The sequence below is a fragment of the Dendrobates tinctorius genome, unplaced genomic scaffold (genome assembly GCF_039654945.1).
Source record: "Dendrobates tinctorius isolate UK_male_01 unplaced genomic scaffold, ASM3965494v1 ptg000045l, whole genome shotgun sequence".
Taxonomy (NCBI): domain Eukaryota; kingdom Metazoa; phylum Chordata; class Amphibia; order Anura; family Dendrobatidae; genus Dendrobates; species Dendrobates tinctorius.
Genome location: NW_027361713.1, coordinates 2,945,143 through 2,965,220, shown reverse-complemented (window position 1 = coordinate 2,965,220; position 20,078 = coordinate 2,945,143). Strand labels below are relative to the sequence as shown.

Here is a 20,078-nt window from a genome sequence, read left to right as displayed (position 1 = left end):
GCCTGCACAGACCACCGGCAGGCCGGCTCAGCCCCCCGGCAGGCCGGCACAGACCACCGGAGCCTGCACAGACCCCCTGGCAGGCCGGCACAGCCCCCCGAAAGGCCCGTACAGACCCCAGAGAGGCTGTACAAGGCAAAAACAGGGTTTTTCTTATTCCGATACCGGAAGTCCCATAGACTTGAATGGGACTTCCGGTATCGGAAATACCGATACTTTTTTTAAAGATCGGCCGATCCATTCCGATCCGATACTTTGAAGTATCGGACGGTATCGCTCAACTCTAGTTAGCACAAGTTTGGAAGTTATTTCCTTTCTTATGAAAAGGTGATGACTTTCTGTTCACTGCAGATCTGACCCCAGGGAACCCTACAATCCCGAGAAACGTAGCTTTGAAGATCAGTATGTAAATAGAGCTGTGTGGTCAATCATACCGGTGAAGGGCATGACTGGGTAAAGCAAAATTCGCTGGTTGGGTCTGTATGCCAGCACTGCTTGTTTGCCCCAGTCTGGCCGAAGGACTGTAGTGACTCCTTAACACAATATGATGCCTCCAGCTAAGGCCTCTTTCACACTTCAGTTTTTTACAATCAGTCACAATCCGCCAGGTTTTGAAAAAAACGGATCCTCAATTTTCTTTTGAGGATCCGTTTTTTTCCCCCATTGACTTCCATTAATGGCGGATTGTGACGGATTGCAGTCTGTTTCATCCGTTTTTTTTGAGGATCCGCCAAAAGTTGCTGTCCGTCACCATCCTCAAAGATTTGAAAACGGAGCTTGCAACGTTTTTTTTTTTGGCGGATCCTCCACTCATTTAACCCGAAATTCTATCTGGGTGCCGGACTCTCTCTCTCCAGGCTGCGATTCCATTAAAATTCTTCATTTTGCGGATCCGTCAAAAAAACGGACAGGTGGCATCCGTTGTCATCAGTACTAAAACGGATCCGCCATCCGTCCTTTTGGCGGATTTTGACTGATGCAAAAAACTGACGTGTGAAAGAGGCCTAATCTATAGTAGACGCCCCGCTAGCCATAATGTCCATACAGTTCACACTATGATCTCCCCTGCAAAGGTTTATGCCCACTAGTGTCTTTGATTTTTAGGATACAAAGACGGGGACATCGAGCCGTCTCCCCAAACTCATGCACCCCATAGCAGCCAGTCACTATGCCTCCATGTATCATTGTAGTGTCTGGTGACCGTATGTGAATTTATTTCACGGTTAAGTATAATGGTCGTCTTCGCTGTACTATACTGAGGACACTGAGTGCTAAATGGCTGACATCTGCTTGTCACCATCCTCATACGCAGGCATAACACAAATGTGCCTTTTGTGCTATCTCCTGTTTACCTAGAGGATAAGACCACACGTACATACACGCTGTGGGAGCAGGTCGTCACCACATGGCCATAGTCTGGGCGACAGCGCGGGAACAAGGGAGGAGGATGTCCCATTGTCAGGAGTAGCTCTGAGGTGATTTCCCGCGTCACCTGATGTGCGGCCTATGGAGGCGCCGTCACGTGTCCCACACGGCCCCTGATAATAATAGCAGGTTGGCGCGGAGGATTAGACGACGCCTTCCTTTCCTCCTTCAGATGACATCGCAGGACACAATCCCGCCCTCCAAGCCTTTAATCTTCTCCGCTACTATAAATATAGGTGCGGGGGAGGGGCAGGGGTAATTGTCCTTTCCTGCACAGATAGGGTAAGCATTGTGTTCTGCGGCTACTTAGCGCCGAGCTGGCGGTGTGGCATAATGGCGCATAGGACGATGCCGGGGGTTCCGTGCACTGGCCGCGGGTTCTGTGCTGGGAGCAATAGCTCGGTGGCGTGCACAGAGAGCTGGCTGCGGTATCGGGGGAGGGAAGCCCGACCCCTTGGCTGCATGGCGGTGCCTCTGTGCGGCGGGAGATGAATGGGTGCAGCTCGCGTGCTGAGCAATGGCTTCCTGGTGCCCAAACGAGGGACGTGATTGGGACTAGTCAGCTGAAGTAGCCGGCCACTTCTGTGGGGGTTCTAGGCCAGCCAGGTATTCGTGCTCTTCCTGCCCTGGGGGATGTTACATTACTAGCTATATGCCTAACAATAAATAGAGCAGGTGTCCTCAGCTACTTTGTAGCATTTTCTCCATTTTGAGATCTGTTGAGACATAGCTGTTTTGTGGAGGTCCAGGACTTCTGGTAGCTAGAGACCCCTCATCAGACTCACATGAAAGGGGTTATCTTTGGCTGTGTCTAACTTGCCAGCAGGTAGTTGCTGATTGCCTGATTTACCTCGCTGTTTCCTCTCACAGGACGATTCTCCAGCCTCATTTTCCCTTTATGGACTATACACAATATGTTCCAAAGTATCCACAGCTATCCCAAAGTACTGTGAATAGAGAGGCGGAAATTGGTTTCTTACTCGGCAATTTTTTTTCTGTTTTTTTTTTTACAGGTTTAATAACAAAAAATAAATATCACAATAATAACATACAATGCAGCGAGGCGCCCTGATGTGAATACACTTTAAAACGGCTACAAAAACTGTAAAACTGGCACAATAATGGGTATCAAAGTGGGCACCTAAGGGCGTTAATAAAAGGGTTAAGTGACTTTGGGCCACTGTTGTCACACTGCATATATATAGAACAGGGAGCCGCACATCAAACCCAGGTCTCCAGCCTAGTCCAAATTATTATTATTTATTTATATAGCACCATTAATTCCATGGTGCTGTACATAAGACGGGGGGGGGTACATACAAAGTTATAAACATACAAATGGGTTATGGGCATCAGAACTGGCATCAAAGTGGACAAACAGACCTTTTCCAAAAATTTGAATAAACCTGTTTATAAGGGGTTAAATGACTTGGGGCCAATGATATCACACTAAGAATACACAGTGATGCCCAGCATCAAACCCAGGTCTCTCCAGCCTGGCCTAAATGGGTTCTGGGCATTAGAACTGGCATCAAAGTGGGCAAGCAGCCAATTTTCACAGATTTAAATAAGTAAGCCTAAGTTCACACTTGCGTTTGGGTGCTCTGCGTATGGCTGCATACTTCCTCCCTTAAGTTCCGCCTACTTTCACATGCGTCCTGTTGTCTTTAACATTAGGTACGCAGGGACGTGCGTTGTATGTGGATGCGTCCGCATGCATCGTTTTGACGTGCCCACCGACCGCACGGGAATGCAACATGTTGCATGTTAAAGATAGGTACGCAGGATGCATGCGGAAGTAGGCGGAGCCATTGGGCCATTGATCTCACACTTAGGTCTGGATCACACATGAGAGGAATACGGCCGAGTCTCACATTTTAATACCCGGCACTCAGGAGCGGAGTTTACGGCTCCATGTATTGCTATGCGGCCGCACGCTCCGCTCCTGAGAGCCAAGTATTAACGTGAGATTCTGCCGTATTCCTCGCATGTGTGATCCCAGCCTAAAGCCCCGTCTCACATAGCGAGATCACTGAAGCGTCACCCATTTTGTGACGCGCCAGCGATCTCGCTACATGTGACGCAGCGGCGACTGGCCCCCCTGCTGGATATCACTGATCGTGCTCAAATGTCTTGGGCCATTTTTTCATCGTCAGCGTCCCGCTGGCCAACGCGCATCGCTGTGTTTTACCGCCGCCGAGCGACCTCGTTGGCAACGCAGAACTCAGGGACGCAGACGGGAATCGTCAGAAAAGCTGCTGTGTGACAAGGTACCAACGACCGCCGAGGTTGTTCTACAGATCGCTGGATGGTTGCTGCGTCGCTGAAGAGATCTGCCTGTTTGGCAGCTTACTAGCGACCATTTAGCGACGCACCAGCGATCCTTACCAGGTCGTATGGTTGTCGGGATCGCTGGTGCGTCGCTAAGTGAAACGGGACCTTAAGAATGCTCATCTGTGTGTTCTTGGTGTGAGATCAGTGGTCCAAAGTCATTTAACCCCTTAAAACCACCAGTTACTTATTCAAATCTGTGAAAATGGTCTGTCTGCACACTTTGATGCCAGTTCTGATGCCCAGAAACCATTTGGGCCAGGCTACAGGGACCTGTGTTTGATGCAGGGCATCACTATCTGTATATTCTTAGTGTGAGATCAGTGGCCCAAAGTCATTTAACCCCTTAAAAACACCAGTTACTTATTCAAATGGCCAAAATCGACTGCCCACTTTGATGCCAGTTCTGATGCCCAGAACCCATTTGGACCAGGCTGGAAAGACCTGGTTTTGATGTGGGGCTCCCTGTTCTATTTGTCTGCAGTGTGATATCAGTGGCCTAAAGTCATTTAACCCTTTCATTAACGCTCTTTGGTGCCCACGTTGATGCCCGTTTTTGCAGCTGTTTTTAAGTGTATTCACATTGATTTACAGTAGCCCTAGATTGGGCCCCATTTTTTACAAAGCAAATTGAAATATCCCTAAATGATATACCGTATATACTCATGTATAAGCCGACCTCCCCTAATTTTGCCACAAAAAACTGGGAAAACTTGACTCATGTATAAGCCGAGGGTTAATGGTGGTCCAATAAGATGCTCCATAGATAAAACCCCACATACTCTGCTGCACAAGGGTTAATGCTGGCCCAAGAAGATGCTCCATAAATACCCCCATATGCTGCTGCACAAGGGTTAATGCTGCCCCATAAGATGCTCCATAAATACCCCCATATTCTGCTGCACAAGGGTTAATGCTGCCCCGTAAGATGCTCCATAAATACCCCCCATATGCTGCTGCACAAGGATTAATACTGCCCCATAAGATGCTTCATAAATACCCCCATGTGCTGCTGCACAAGGGTTAATGCTGCCCCGTAAGGTGCTCCATAAATACCCCCCATATGCTGCTGCACAAGGGTTAATGCTGCCCCATAAGATGCTCCATAAATACCCCCCATATGCTGCTGCACAAGGGTTAATGCTGCCTTGTAAGATGCTCCATAAATACCCCCCATATGCTGCTGCACAAGGGTTAATGCTGCCCCATAAGATGCTCCATAAATACCCCCCATATACTGCCGCACAAGGGTTAATGCTGCCCCGTAAGAAGCTCCATAAATACCCCCCATATGCTGTTGCACAAGGGTTAATGCTGCCCCATAAGATGCTCTATAAATACCCCCCATAATATGCTGCTGCACAAGGGTTAATGCTGCCCCATAACGTCACAGCAGGAGGGCCCGGAGACACAGCGGTGCACGGCGATGGAACGGGGACAGGTGAATATTGCTCTGCCCCCGTCATACTCATCACCTCCTGGCGCATGATCTTCTCTGCAGCCCCGACTTCTCCCTTGGTTGTCTTCTTCCTTCAGCGGTCACATGGTACCGCTCATTAAACTCATGAATATGCGCATATTCATTAGTTTAATGAGCGGTACCACTTGACCGCTGAACGCAGGGAGAAGCCGGAGCTGCAGAGACGTGCCAGGAGAGGGTGAGTATGGTCTCTTACACCCCCGCTTCCCATTCCCCCGCCCACACCCGGTATATGACTCGCGTATAAGCCGAAAGGGGGACTTTCAGCCCAAAAAAATGGGCTGAAAATTTCGGCTTATACACGAGTATATACAGTAGATGTCGGCAGGGTTTCACCCACCCTACCCCCCCCCCCCCCCCCCAACTATTTGTTGCTCTTTCAAAATTCAGTTCAATCTGTGATTTTTGGCTCTGCATGCTACTATTTTTTGTTTTTTTTTAAATGAAACACAAGTCATGTGTAGACTTTCAGGTTCAATTAAAGGAATTGAGCAAAAATATCCTGTGAAATGTTTAGGAATTGCAGCCGTTTTTCTACAGTCTCCTCACATCAGAGGCTTAAAAGTACCGTAATTGGACAAATTACCTTTCTTATGAATGAAATGTTCATCTTAAATACTTTGTAGAGAAACCTTTGCCGGTAATGACTGCCTGAAGTCTGGAAGCCACGGATGTCATCAAATGCTGGGTTTCCTCTTTTGTGATGCTTTGCCAGGCATTTACTGCAGCTGACTTTAGTTGTTTGTGGGTCTTTCTGCCTCAAGCTTTTTCTTGGAGACCCTATCAGCAGGATATAGCCCTATAAATTAAAGGCATGGCAATAATGGCACTGTGATGCTCAATAATATGATCCCTGATGTGAAGGGATCTGCTTAATGGCTGCTGAATACTCATGAAGTTTTCAGAAAATGAGTAGTGATGGGTGAACCCGAACAGTTAAGTTACGGGGTCCATACCGAATACCTAATGTTCTGGCACGGATCCCGAACACTGACTTTTCCAGGAAATCCGTGTTACTTTTAGGGTGTGTTTCCATGGCCAGTAAACGCTGCAGGTTGGACGCTGTGTACATCTGCAGTGTTGAACGCGCAGAGGCCAGATGTTACAGCATAGTGGAGGGAATTTAATGAAATCCCATCTCCACTATGCGTACAGGGACGCCTCCGGCTTCCCTGCGTAACCAGACATGCGGCGCGTCTTTCCAGACTGCAGCATGTCTATTTATCTTGTGGAGTCACCTTTTCAGTGTATTGGATGCAGTGATTCCGCACGGTTCAATGAACATATGCGGAATCACCTGCGTTCAAAAGCCGGCAGCGCGTTGGATGGAGCGGACATGTGCTGCGTCCAAAGCGCTGCTGGATACTGACCACGAAAACATTCCCTTAGAGTTAGGCAGCCAGAACATCGGCTGTTTCCCATGCGGTCAGCTGCATGACAGCGCAAGAAACGCTGATTGGCGGTAAGTTAATTACTGCTAGTCAGAGATCTGCGGTTTCCACGCTGTCCGAAGACTGGGTGTGAGCCACTAACTGTGACCGGCGGTCACAGGTGTCGGCTGATGAATATGGCACTCATCATCCTACACCTGTTCTTGCTGATGGCAGTGAGAGTACTCAACAGCTGGCACCTGTGCAATAAAAAAAATGCTGTGGTTTCCCTCTGTATTGTATTTGGACAGGTGAGGAAATAAGGTGTTTGATTATTTTTACTTTAAGTAAATGGGTAAAAGGGTGAGGGGTTTGATTTCAAAGAAAAATATTTTTGTTGCCTTTATTACAATCTTACTATTGTGTTACTAACCTGTGAGCTTTAGGCCAGCGGCCATAAAATAGCGGACATCAACCCCACAACAGTAAGGTTGTTTCAGTTCACAGCGGCCCTGACCTCGTGCTAAGCGGGCACTGTCAATTGAGATAAACTTACAGACATAAAAAATAAAGCTTGTTACCCGAGTTTTTTTTTCTTTAATTATTTAAATAAAAAAAGCGTGTGGTCTCACCTATTTTTTATAACCAGCCAAGCTAAAGCAGACAGCTGTGAACTGGTATTCTGACTGGGAAAGGGTCATAGATATTGTCTCTCCTCAGCCTAAAAATAGAAGCCCACAGCTGCCGAAGAAAAGGAGTATCTACTAGATGTGCCAATTTTGGTGCTTTCCCAGCTCTCTTCACATGCCCTAGTGCGGTGGCAAGTGGGGTAATAGTTGTGGGGTTGATGTCAGCTGTTTTATGGCCGCTGACATCAAGCCCACAGGTTAATAATGAAGACGCATTTATAAGATGCCACCATTACTAACCCCGGTTTCTTATGTCACAAAGACGGAGACAAGTAAAGTCCTTTATTTGACATAAGCACTCCTCCTCTTCTTTACCCATTTATTCATCAAAGATTAAAATAAAAAGTCATGGTTAAGAGGTTCTGTGATTTTTTTTTTTTAAATGTATTTTTATTTCAATTAACGGACTTTACTTTGTCTTTATTTCATTAAACTATGGGTTATTAATGGGGGATTCTGATAGATTCCTCTCCATTACTGACTTACCCTACTTGCCACCGCACCAGGGCAAGTAGGAAGAGCTAGGCAAAGCGCAAGAATTTTCTGAGATGGCTGCGGGCTGCTATTTTTAGGCTGGCGAGGGCCAATATCCATGGCCCCTTCCTAGTCTTAGAATACCAGCTCCCAGCTGTCTGTTTTTAGCTTGTCTGCTTGTCAAAAATTATGGGGACCCCATGCATTTTTTTTTTACTATTTATTTAAATTAAAAAATGACATGTGGACCACTCTAATTAACCAGTCAATATAAAGCTGACATCTTTGGGTTGTAATTTTTTTAAGGCTCTGTGCCCACGTTGCGTTTTTTAAGCGTTTCCGCCGCGTTTTTCCCGCAGCGGAAACGCTTAAAAAACGCATCCCCATGGATTCCTATGGGATTCTGCAGTTGCTGTGTCCATGCTGCGGATTTTACAGCTACGGAATCGCATAGCGGTAAAATCCGCAGCATGTTCATTATTTCTGCGGAATCGCGGCGATTCCGTTGCCATAGGATTGCATTGAAACGCTCACTTTACGCATGTGGCTATGCCCACCATGCGTAAAGTGAGCCCTTCATCTGCGGATGGTACCCAGGGTCTGGAGGAGAGTTTCCTCCATGCCCTGGCTACCATAATCCTGTTAAAAATAGAATTAAAATAAAAAATCGGGATATACTCGCCCCCGGGAGTCCTCCCACGTCTCGGCCACGCTGCCAGCATCTTCCGTTCCCAGGGATGCATTGCTCGCATCACCTGAGATGATGTTGCGGTCTCGCAAGCATGACGTCACAAAGGTCCTTCGCGCAAAGCATCCCTGGGAACGGAACGTACCTTGAGCACCGCTGAGGAGATCGGGGGCTGTCAGAAGGTGAGAATAACAATATTTTTTATTTTTTTAAATTATTTTTAACATCCTATCTTTTACTACTGATGCTGCATAGGCAGCATCAATAGTAAAAAGTTGGTCACACTTGTCGAATTCCACATGCATTTTATCCGCAGCAGGGAGTTGGGGAAATGCTGCGGACATTTCCCCAGCATTTCTGCAATGTGGGCACTTAGCCTTAAAATGGATGCAATCAGCGAGAGCAACTGAAGGATGATGAGTAGTACTCTCATCAGGTGACGCCTGTGACCAGCTGTAACTTTTAACTCTAGTCAGAGCTGCTGGCCCACATGCTGATCTTGCTGTCTATCAGAACTGGTGCTTCCTGTGATGTCACACAGATCACAGCCTTGGAAATGATGGAAGTTAGTTCGGGTCCCCTATTCATTTGAATCTGGTTTGAGTACCATTCTGGTACTCGAACCAAAATTTTTTAAAATGTTTGACCGGACTCAAATATCCACAAGTTCACCCACCTCGAAAATTGACATCTTCTGTGCTACCATGTGCTTAGCAGTTGGACATGGGGGAAGAGTCTTCTCGTTCTCCACGCCCCTCCACCTCCTGTTTCTCATGCAACTCACTGGTTCAGTAACCTGCCTCCTTTTTAAAATTCCGTGCTGTCATCATTGTGTGGGCGTCGCATACCCAGTCGGAGCTGGCGTCCTGTGTGCAGGACTTCAATAAAATGAAACAGGTGGCAGCGCATATCGAGATTTCAGCTCTGCGTATGCTACCACTGTGCACGTGCTGCCCTTGTAGTCACAGCAACGCAGAATTTGAAAGAAAAAAAAAGAAAAAGGCAGGTCACTGAAAAATCAGTGACCTGCACAAAAAACAAAGGAGGCTGGTTGGGGGACCGAGAACGATAAGAATATTCTGCCCCTATGTCCCGCCCCAAAGCACACGTCATTTTCAGAAAACTTCATAAGGCCGGTTTCACATGTCAGTGTCTTCGGTACGTATAGTGACAGTCTTCTCACGTACTGTAGACACTGACACACGTAGTCCCATTCAAATGAATGGATCTATGCAGATGTCAGCGTGTTTTCACGGACTGGTGTCCATGTGCAAAACACGGAGACATGTCCATTTTAACACGGACACACGGCCCGCAACATGTGCTGCACACTGAGAACTGTTCACACAGTCCTCCGTGCTCATGAACCGCCGGGAAGAAGTCATTTACAGTCGGGAGCGCAGCTGTATTAGCAGCGCTCCGACTGTAAATGTATTAACCCCTGAGATGGATTTACGCCGCGGGACGTGACTGAGCCACCGGACAGGTAATGTATATACAGTATTTGCTTTATTATTTTCAACTTTTTTTTCAGAAGATCGAGGGCTTCACTAAGGAATTACCAGTGCAATAAAGATTATAAAAATGTGTGTGTTGTATTCTTTCATTAAAAGAATGTATTCTTATTGTGTGTGTGTGTGTGTGTGTGTGTTTATTTAACCCTTTATTTACTGTAAAAGAAAAAAGAGAAATTCCAGCGCCAGAAATGGAAAATTAAAAATCCATTTTATTGTGCCAATGTATATTAAAATTCCAGCAGGTACAGCATATCAGTCGGATGACTGCAGAACAACGCGTTTCGACGCCTCAAGTCTTAATCATGTACATGATTAAGACCTGAGGCATCGAAACGCGTTGTTCTGCAGTCATCCGACTGATATGCTGTACCTGCTGGAATTTTAATATACGGTACATTGGCACAATAAAATGGATTTTTAATTTTCCATTTCTGGCGCTGGAATTTCTCTTTTTTATTTTCCACTATTGATTGACTGCCTAGTCAAATCTGTGCGCAGGATTTGGATTCTACCAGCAAGGCAGTACGGTGAGCTGGATTATTTTCTCTCTTTTTTCTACCTTTATTTACTGTAGGATTAGTAATGGATAGGTGTCTTATTGACACCTCGCTATTACTAATCTGGGCTTAATGTCACCTTATAATAGAAAGGTGGCATTAACCCCTTTATTACCCCACTTGCCACAGCTACAGGGCAAGTGGGAAGAACGGGGCAAAGCTCCAGATTAGATGCATCTAATAGATGCGCCTTTTCTGTGCAGCTGGGGGGGGGGCCAAGATCAATGGCCCTTTATCAGCCTGAGAATATCAGCCCTCAGCTGTTGGCTTCAGTCAGGTTGGTTGTCAAAAATAGGGGGTACCTAATTTATTTAAATAATTTAAAAAAACAGCGTGGGGTTCCCTCTATTCTTCACAACCAACCTGGCTGAAGCTGACTGCTGAGGGATGCAGCCCCCAGCTGTAAGTTTTGTCTGGATGGTTCAGAGAATGAGGGGGACCCCACATCGGGTTTTCATTCATTCTGCTCTCCTGCCGGCAAAGCAGGAGAGGAGAATTACAGCCGCGGTCAGCACCAGACGCCGTGAACAGCGCTTACTGTAGCGCTTCTTCCCGGCGCCGTCCATGTGGTCCTGATGCGGCACGTGTGCCACACGTACACGGATAGCTCCGGTACTGGTTTTTCCGGTACTATCTGGACGTGTGAAACTGCCCTAAAGTGAGTATTTAGCAGCCACTGAGAGGATCGCTTCACATCAGGTATCCTATTAATCAGCATCACAGCTCCACTCCTTTTAGTTTATAGGGCTAAATCCTGCTGACAGGTTCTCTTATTTAAAATGCATGGTCAATGGTGTTGAGATCTGATGACTGACTCTGTCATTGCAGAATATTCCACTTCTTTGCCAGTAAATGCCTGGTTGTTTTTACAGAATATTTTTTGTTCCTTATCTATCTGTACTGTGCAGTGCCCTCTAATCAACCTTGATGCATTTGGTTGAATCTGAGCAGTTAGATCAATAAGCCCTAATGACCCCGTGATATTGGAAGCCATTCATTCCCTCATCACACTGACTTCACCATGTTTTACAGAGGATGTTGTGTGCTTTGGATTATGATCTGTTCCAATCCTTCTCCATACTTTCATCTTGCCTTCATCCTGCTTTCCCAGAACAGGGCTGAATTCTTCAGATTTTTATCTTTTGACAAAGTCTAATCTGCCCTTTATACCCTTATATTTTTAAGGCTGGGGTCACACTTGTGAGAAACTCACACAAGTCTCGCATCTCAATACCCGGACTTCCGCCAACATTCTGGACGGGAGTCTGTGGCTGCATAGAAATACATGCAGCTGCACACTCCGGTCCCGCCGGGTATTGAGACACGAGACTTGTCAGAGTTTCTCGCAAGTGTGACCCGGCCTAAAGGTATGTGCACACGTTGCAGATTTTGCTAAATCCGCAGGTAAAATGACCTGCGAATTTAGTGCGGATTTTCTGCAGATTTTGTGCGAATTTCACCTGCGTTTTTACACCTGCGGATTCCTATAATGGAGCAGGTGTAGAATGCTGTGGAATCCGCACAAAAAATTGACATGCTGCGGAAATGAACTTGCAGCGTTTCTGCTGCGGATTTTTCCGCAGCATGTGCACAGCGTTTATTTTACATAGGATATAATGGTACTGTACAATGCAGGAGAATCTGCTGCGGATTCGAAGTAGAATCCGCAACATGTGTACAGACCCTCAGGCTGATTATTGTTTTGCACCTTGTGGTGAACCCTCTGTATTTGCTTTCATGGAGAGTTCTCTTTATGGTAGACTTTGATACTGAAACATCTAATCCTGGAGAGTAGAGATGAGCGACTTTAGTCGGATCGGGTTTCATGAAACAAAATTTGTTTCGGATGAAACTGGTCCGACTAGGGCAAAAAAAGTCGGAGTTTCGTCCAAAACCTGACCTCAATGCAAGTTAATGGGGAATAAAAGTCGGCATTGAGTGGATGAATGTCATCCGCTCAATGCCGACTTTTATTTCCCATTGACTTGCATTGGGGTCGGATTTCGGACGAAACTCCAACTTTTTTTGCCCTAGTCGGACCAGTTTCATCTGAAACAAATTTTGTTTCATGAAACCCGAACCGACCAAAGTCGCTCAACTCTACTGGAGAGTGTTGTTCATTTTGGTAGATGTTGTGAAGTTTTTTTTTCTTGAGCATAGAAAGGATTCTGCAATCATCCCCTACTGTTGTTTTCCATGGACATGCATGCCTTTTTTTCTTAACCCCTTAACGACCAGAGGTATTTTTGTTTTTGCGTTTAAGTTTTTTACTCCCCTTCTTCCCAGAGCCATAACTTTTTAATTTTTTTTTGGTCAAAATGGCCATGTGAGGGCTTGTTTTTTGTGGGACAAGTTGTACTTTTGAACAACACCATTGGTTTTAACATAACTTGTACTGGAAAATGAGAAAAAAATTCCAAGTATTGTGAAATTGCAAAAAAGTGCAATTCCATGGTTGTTTTTTTTTTTTACCATGTTCACAAAATGGTAAAACCGACTTGACATTATGATTATCCAGGTCATTATGAGTTCACAGACACCAAACATGTCTAGGTTCTTGTTTAATTGGTGAAAAGAAATTCCAAAGTTTGTTTAAAAAGAAAAATACATTTTTCAATACCCGTAGCGTCTCTATTTTTCGTGATCCGGGGCTGACTGAGGGCTTATTAGCATGCTGAGCCGGTGTTTTTAACTATATCATTTTGGTGCAGATACAATCTTTTGATCACCTGTTATTTCATTTTAATGCAATGTTACAAAAAAAAAACAAACGCTCTAGCGTTTCAACTTTTTTTTTTCTCCTCTTCCGCCATGTAGCAATCGGGTTAATTCTTTTTTTCATATTGATGGGGTGATTCTGAACGTGACAATACCACATATGTGTATATTTGTTTTGTTTTGTTTTTTTTTGAATGGGGCGAAATGGGAGTGATTTGAACATTACATATATACAGTCATATGTTAAAGTTTGGGCACCCCTATTAATGTTATCCTTTTTTCTTTATAACAATTTTGGTTTTTGCAACCGCTATTTTAGTTTCATATATCTAATAACTGATGGACTCGGTTATATTTCTGGATTCAAATGAGGTTTATTGTACTAACAGAAAATGCGCAATCTGCATTTAAACAAAATTTGACCGGTGCAAAAGTATGGGCACCTCAACATAAAAGTGACATTAATATTTCGCAGATCCTCCTTTTGCAAAAATAACAGCCTCTAGTCGCTTCCTGTAGCTATTAATGAGTTCCTGGATCCTGGATGAAGGTATTTGTGACCATTCCTTTTTACAAAACAATTCCAGTTCAGTTAAGTTTGATGGTCGCTGAGCATGGACAGCCCGCTTCAAATCATCCCACAGATGTTCAATGATATTCAGGTCTGGGGACTGGGATGGCCATTCCAGAACATTGTAATTGTTCCTTTGCATGAATGCCTGAGTAGATTTGGAGCAGTGTTTTGGATCATTGTCTTGCTGAAATATCCATCCCCTGTGTAACTTCAACTTCGTCACTGATTCTTGCACATTATTGTCAAGAATCTGCTGATACTGAGTTGAATCCATGCGACCCTCAACTTTAACAAGATTCCCGGTGCTGGCATTGGCCACACAGCCCCAAAGCATGATGGAACCTCCACCAAATTTTACTGTGGGTAGCAAGTGTTTTTCTTGGAATGCTGTGTTTTTTAGCCTCCATGCATAACGCCTTTTTGTATGACCAAACAACTCAATCTTTGTTTCATCAGTCCACAGGACCTTCTTCCAAAATGTAACTGGCTTGTCCACATGTGCTTTTGCATACGTCAGGCGACTCTGTTTGTGGCGTACTTGCAGAAATGGCTTCTTTCGCATCACTCTCCCATACAGCTTCTCCTTGTGCAAAGTGCGCTGTATTGTTGACCGATGCACAGTGAATCCATCTGCAGCAAGATGATGCTGCAGGTCTTTGGAGGTGGTCTGTGGATTGTCCTTGACTGTTCTCACCATTCTTCTTCTCTGCCTTTCTGATATTTTTCTTGGCCTGCCACTTCTGGGCTTAACAGGAACTGTACCTGTGTTCTTCCATTTCCTTACTATGTTCCTCACAGTGGAAACTGACAGGTTAAATCTCTGAGACAACTTTTTGTATCCTTCCCCTGAAAAGCTATGTTGAATAATCTTTGTTTTCAGATCATTTGAGAGTTGTTTTGAGGAGCCCATGATGCCACTCTTCATAGGAGAATCAAATAGGAGAACTACTTGCAAGTGGCCACCTTAAATACCTTTTCTCATGATTTGATACACCTGGCTATGAAGTTCAAAGCTCAATGAGGTTATAAAACCAATTTAGTGCTTCAGGAAGTCAGTAAAAAGTAGTTAGGAGTGTTCAAATCAAGAAAATGATAAGGGTGTCCATACTTTTGCACCGGTCAAATTTTGTTTAAATGCAGATTGCACATTTTCTGTTAGTACAATAAACCTCATTTGAATCCAGAAATATAACTGAGTCCATCAGTTATTAGATATATGAAACTGAAATAGCTGTTGCAAAAAAACAAAATTGTTATAAAGAAAAAAGGTTAACATTAATAGGGGTGCCCAAACTTTAACATATGACTGTATTTTCTCAAAATACTACAGTACCATGGAGACTATTGAAGCATGCAAAATATAGAAATATACCGTTATTTTTCAGATTATAAGACGCACTTTTGTTCCACCACAATTTGGGGGGAAAGTGGGGGGTGCGTCTCATAATCCGAATCTGTGTGCTGCTGTGCTATAGAGTAGGGGGGGCGGCTCTGGCATGGTGTCAGGGGGCTGGGGTGGGCGGGCTGCAGAGACAGCGGGTGGTCAGTGCTCTCGTTCATTAGGCTCATGTAATATTCACTGCACCCGCTGTCCATCACTTCAATGCTGAAGCCGTGCCGAGTTGGTAGACGGGAGCGGCGCATATTGCATGTGCCTGCACTCTTCCACTCCCCCCGTCCCGTCACTATATTCACCTTCCGATGATGGCTCCTGCTTCCAGCTCCCCCTTGGCTCTTCCTGTGTCTATGCCGACATCCTCCTGCGAGGGAGCGCGGCAGCAGCTGCTCATTCAGGCACTTCATTGTAGCTTCAGGACCTTCCATGATGTGACCAATAGGACCTGCGGTCACGTGACTCAGAGTTCACTGCGAGTCACGTGACCGCAGGTCCTATTGGTCACGTGAAGGAAGGTCCTGAAGCTACAATGAAGTGCCTGAATGAGCAGCTGCTGCCGCGTGCCCTCGCAGGAGGAGGATGTCGACACAGGAAGAGCCACTGGGGAACTGGGAGCATGGAGCCATCATCGAAAGATGAATTAAGAGTTTGTTATTTTATCATGTGCTTGCCAACAAGGGAATATAGGGACGGGGGGCCCTGTGCATGCCAACGGAGGGGAATATAGGGACGGGGGGCCCTGTACATGCCAGCGGAGGGGAATATAGGGACGGGGGGCCCTGTGCATGCCAGCAGAGGGGAATATAGGGACGGGGGGCCCTTGTGCATGCCAGCAGAGGGGAATATAGGGACGGGAGGCCCTTGTGCATGCCAGCAGAGGGGAATCTAGGGACGGGGGGCCCTTGTGCATGCCAGCAGGGGGGAATATAGGGACGGGGGGCCCTTGTGCATGCCAGCAGGGGGGAATATAGGGACGGGGGGCCCGTGCGCATGCCAGCAGGGGGGAATATAGGGACGGGGCCGTGCGCATGCCAGCAGGGGTGAATATAGGGACGGGGGGCCGTGTGCATGCCAGCAGGAGGGCATATAGAGAGAGGGGGGCCATATCTGGGATGGGGGGACTATGTGCCAGCACAAGGGGGCAATGTGCCAGGGTGGGGGTTATATAGATACCAAGATGAGGGACATATATATGATTTGAAAGACGGGACACTGGCATTATAAGACACACCTCCATTTAACATAAAAACAATTTTTTTCTCTTTTTCTTCACCAAATTTGGGGGTGCATCTTATAATCAGGTGCGTCTTATAAAGCGAAAAATTCGGGTATACAGTGCCTTGCGAAAGTATTTGGCCCCCTGGAACTTTTCAACGTTTTTCCACATATCATGCTTCAAACATAAAGATACCAAATGTAAATTTTTGGTGAAGAATCAACAAGAGGGACACAATTGTGAAGTTGAATGAAATTTATTGGTTATTTTCAATTTTTGTGGAAATTCAAAAACTGAAAAGTGGGGCGTGCAATATTATTTGGCCCCTTTAACTTAATACTTTGTTGCGCCACCTTTTGCTGCGATTACAGCTGCAAGTCGCTTGGGGTATGTCTCTATCAGTTTTGTACATCGAGAGACTGAAATTCTTGCCTATTCTTCCTTGGCAAACAGCTCGAGCTCAGTGAGGTCTGATGGAGATCATTTGTGAACCGCTCTTCAGCTCTTTCCACAGATTCTTGATTGGATTCAGGTCTGGACTTTGACTTGGCCATTCTAACACCTGGATACATTTATTTGTGAACCATTCCATTGTAGATTTTGCTTTATGTTTTGGATCATTGTCTTGTTGGAAGACAAATCTCTGTCCCAGTCTCAGGTCTTTTGCAGACTCCAACAGGTTTTCTTCAACAATGGTCCTGTATTTGGCTCCATCAATCTTCCCATCAATTTTAACCATCTTCCCTGTCCCTGCTGAAGAAAAGCAGGCCCAAACCATGATGCTGCCACCACCATGTTTGACAGTGGTGATGGTGTGTTCAGGGTGAAGAGCTGTGTTGCCTTTATGCCAAACATATCGTTTTGTTGCCAAAAAGTTCGATTTTGGTTTAATCTGACCAGAGTACCTTCTTCCACATGTTTGGTGTGTCTCCCAGGTGGCTTGTTGCAAACTTTAAACATCACTTTTTATGGATATCTTTGAGAAATGGCTTTCTTCTTGCCACTCTTCCATAAACGCCAGATTTGTGCAGTGTACGACTGATTGTTGTCCTATGGACAGACTGTCCCACCTCAGCTGTAGATCTCTGCAGTCCATTCAGAGTGATCATGGGCCTCTTGGTTGCATCTCTGATCAGTCTTCTCCTTTTTTGAGATGAAAATTTAGAGGGACGGCTGGGCCTTGGTAGATTTGCAGTGGTATGATACTCCTTCCATTTCAATGGGATCGCTTGCACAGTGCTCCTTGGGATGTTTAAAGTTTTGGAAAACATTTTGTATCCAAATCTGGTTTTAAACTTCTCAACAACAGTATCATGGACCTGCCTGTTGTGTTCCTTGGTCTTCATGATACTCTCTGTGCTTCAAACAGAACCCTGTGCACACGGTGCGGATTCTGCTGTGGATCCTCAGCGGATTTGCAGCTGCGGATCTGCAGCAGAACTGCAGGTGATGTACAGTACCATTAAAGCCTATGTAAAAAAAAACCGCTGTGCACATGCTGCGTTTTTTTCTGCGCGGTTTTTGTGCGGGAAAAAAAAAGCAGCATGTGACTTATTTTGTGCGGTTTTGCTGCAGTTTTCCACCTGCTCCATTCTACAAATCCGCAGGTGGAAAACCGCACAAAAACCACAGTAAAACCACAAAAAAAGGAAGAAATCCGCAGGAAAAATGCAGGTCATTTGACCTGCGGATTTAGTAAAATCCGCGGGAGGATCCGCACTGTGTGCACATAGCCTGAGACTATCACAGAGCAGGTACATTTGTACGGAGACTTGATTGCACACAGGTGGATCATATTTATCATCATTAGTCATTTAGGACAACATTGGATCATTCAGAGATCCACAATGAACTTCTGGAGTGAGTTTGCTGCACTGAAAGTCAGGGCTGTGGAGTCGGTAAGCCAAACCTGCAACTCCGACTCCGACTCCTCAATTTCTCTTACACCGACTCCGACTCCAACTCCGACTCCACGACTCCGACTCCCACACATATTGCTTATATTTAAGTGAAAAATTTATTGTAGTACAATGTGAACCTCAGACATTTAATCATTTTTATGATCCCATAATCAAGATATTTAGATAGAACAGAATATATATTGGTGTACTACCCGGTTTTCATTCTTTTTGGTACAGATACGATATGGATAGACAGATATGGATAAATGGATAGAGCAGATTTCTAATCTGCTTTTGCTATTGAAAACATTATCTATGAGCTCAAAAACCTTTCAGGTGATGCAGTTTTTTAAAAAGATGATCAGCTTTTGCAGCTGAAAAACGTATCCTCAAAAAACACAGGAAAAACGCTGTGTGTGAATGTAGCCTTAGATCAGGAATAGAACAGCCATTTATAGGACATTTCATAACTTTCCCAAATTCCTATGAAAAAATATTCAGCACATCCTGCATTGAATTACTGTACCCAATTTATTATATATTTTAGGAGTCGGAGTCGGTCCATTTTATACCGACTCCGACTCCACCAAAATGAGCACCGACTCCCGACTCCACGACTCCGACTCCACAGCCCTGCTGAAAGTAAAGGGGCCGAATAATATTGCATGCCCCACTTTTCAGTTTTTGAATTTCCACAAAAATTTAAAATAACCAATAAATTTCGTTTAACTTCACAATTGTGTCCCACTTGTTGTTGATTCTTCACCAAAAAATTACATTTGGTATCTTTAGGTTTGAAGCATGATATGTGGGAAAAGGTTGAAAAGTTCCAGGGGGCCGAATACTTTCGCAAAGCACTGTATATACAGTATATTTCTATATTTTGCATGCTTCAATAGTCTCCATAGGAGACTAGAAGCTGCAGTATTTTGATGATACTCTGCTACACAAAAGTGCTGATCAGATCACCTGTGTGAAGCATAAATGCTCACTTGCCGGGCGGTGGTCATAGCAATCCGGTAATGACAACCGTAGAGGTCTACTGGAGATCTCTGGTTGTCATGCCGACTTATCGGTGACCTGCGATCATGTGTCTGGGTCACCGATGGGCGGGATATCCGACGCATTTCCGGTATGCGCAAGTTAAATGCCGCTGACAGAGATTGTCGGTGGCATTTATCTAGTTAACAGCCACCAGTGGATTGCAATTTGTGAGACACTTCCAGCGGGTGAGTGTTAAATCCTGCTGTCGGCGATTGTTAAATCCCGCTGTCGGTGATTGATAGCAGAATTTACCAGGATAACAGGCCTTGGTGCTCCACATGTGGCTGTTAAAGGCACTTGATGGCTGATTAAATCATCAAGTGCAGAGAAAAATGCAGGCTACGATGAACCTGCATCAAAGGCAGAGTTAAAACCTTTGACATGCGTATATGTCAATGGTCGTGAAAGGGTTGAAGGTTGTAGACAGTTATGTGACTGTTGGTAGACAGTGAAAACGTAGCCGCACACCTTGTTAAGGGCCTATCAGAAAACTTTGCAGACAGTTATTTTAGCTTTATAAAAACGATTTAGACGGAGCCAGACGCTGAGCTCAGTAATTTCTCTGCAGCACTGAAAACTTGATGCCCGCACTGCAACCAAACATAATTGGGGGCAGCGACGAAGATACAGCACTGGACCCAGGGTTCTTGCTGAGCTGTCAGGTAAAAATAAATGTTATTCAATTAAGGCTTTCGTTA

At 45.2% G+C, this 20,078-nt stretch overlaps 1 protein-coding gene across 3 annotated transcripts in view; it reads left to right on the top strand.

Annotated features, from left to right (window-relative positions):
* The first annotated feature begins 1,552 nt into the window (after nt 1-1,552).
* HMGA1 (high mobility group AT-hook 1) overlaps nt 1,553-20,078 on the top strand; it is a 101,823-nt gene continuing 83,297 nt past the window's right edge. For 2 of the 3 annotated variants that reach the window (XM_073575596.1, XM_073575598.1), the window contains exon 1: nt 1,554-1,707. Coding sequence is in view for 1 of the 3 variants with exons in the window: in XM_073575597.1 (XP_073431698.1) it covers nt 19,962-20,042 (81 nt within the window). In the remaining 2 variants the exon portion in view is untranslated. Of the gene's footprint in view, nt 1,708-19,948; nt 20,043-20,078 lie in introns of all 3 variants that reach the window. The other variant, XM_073575597.1, reaches the window with a different exon arrangement.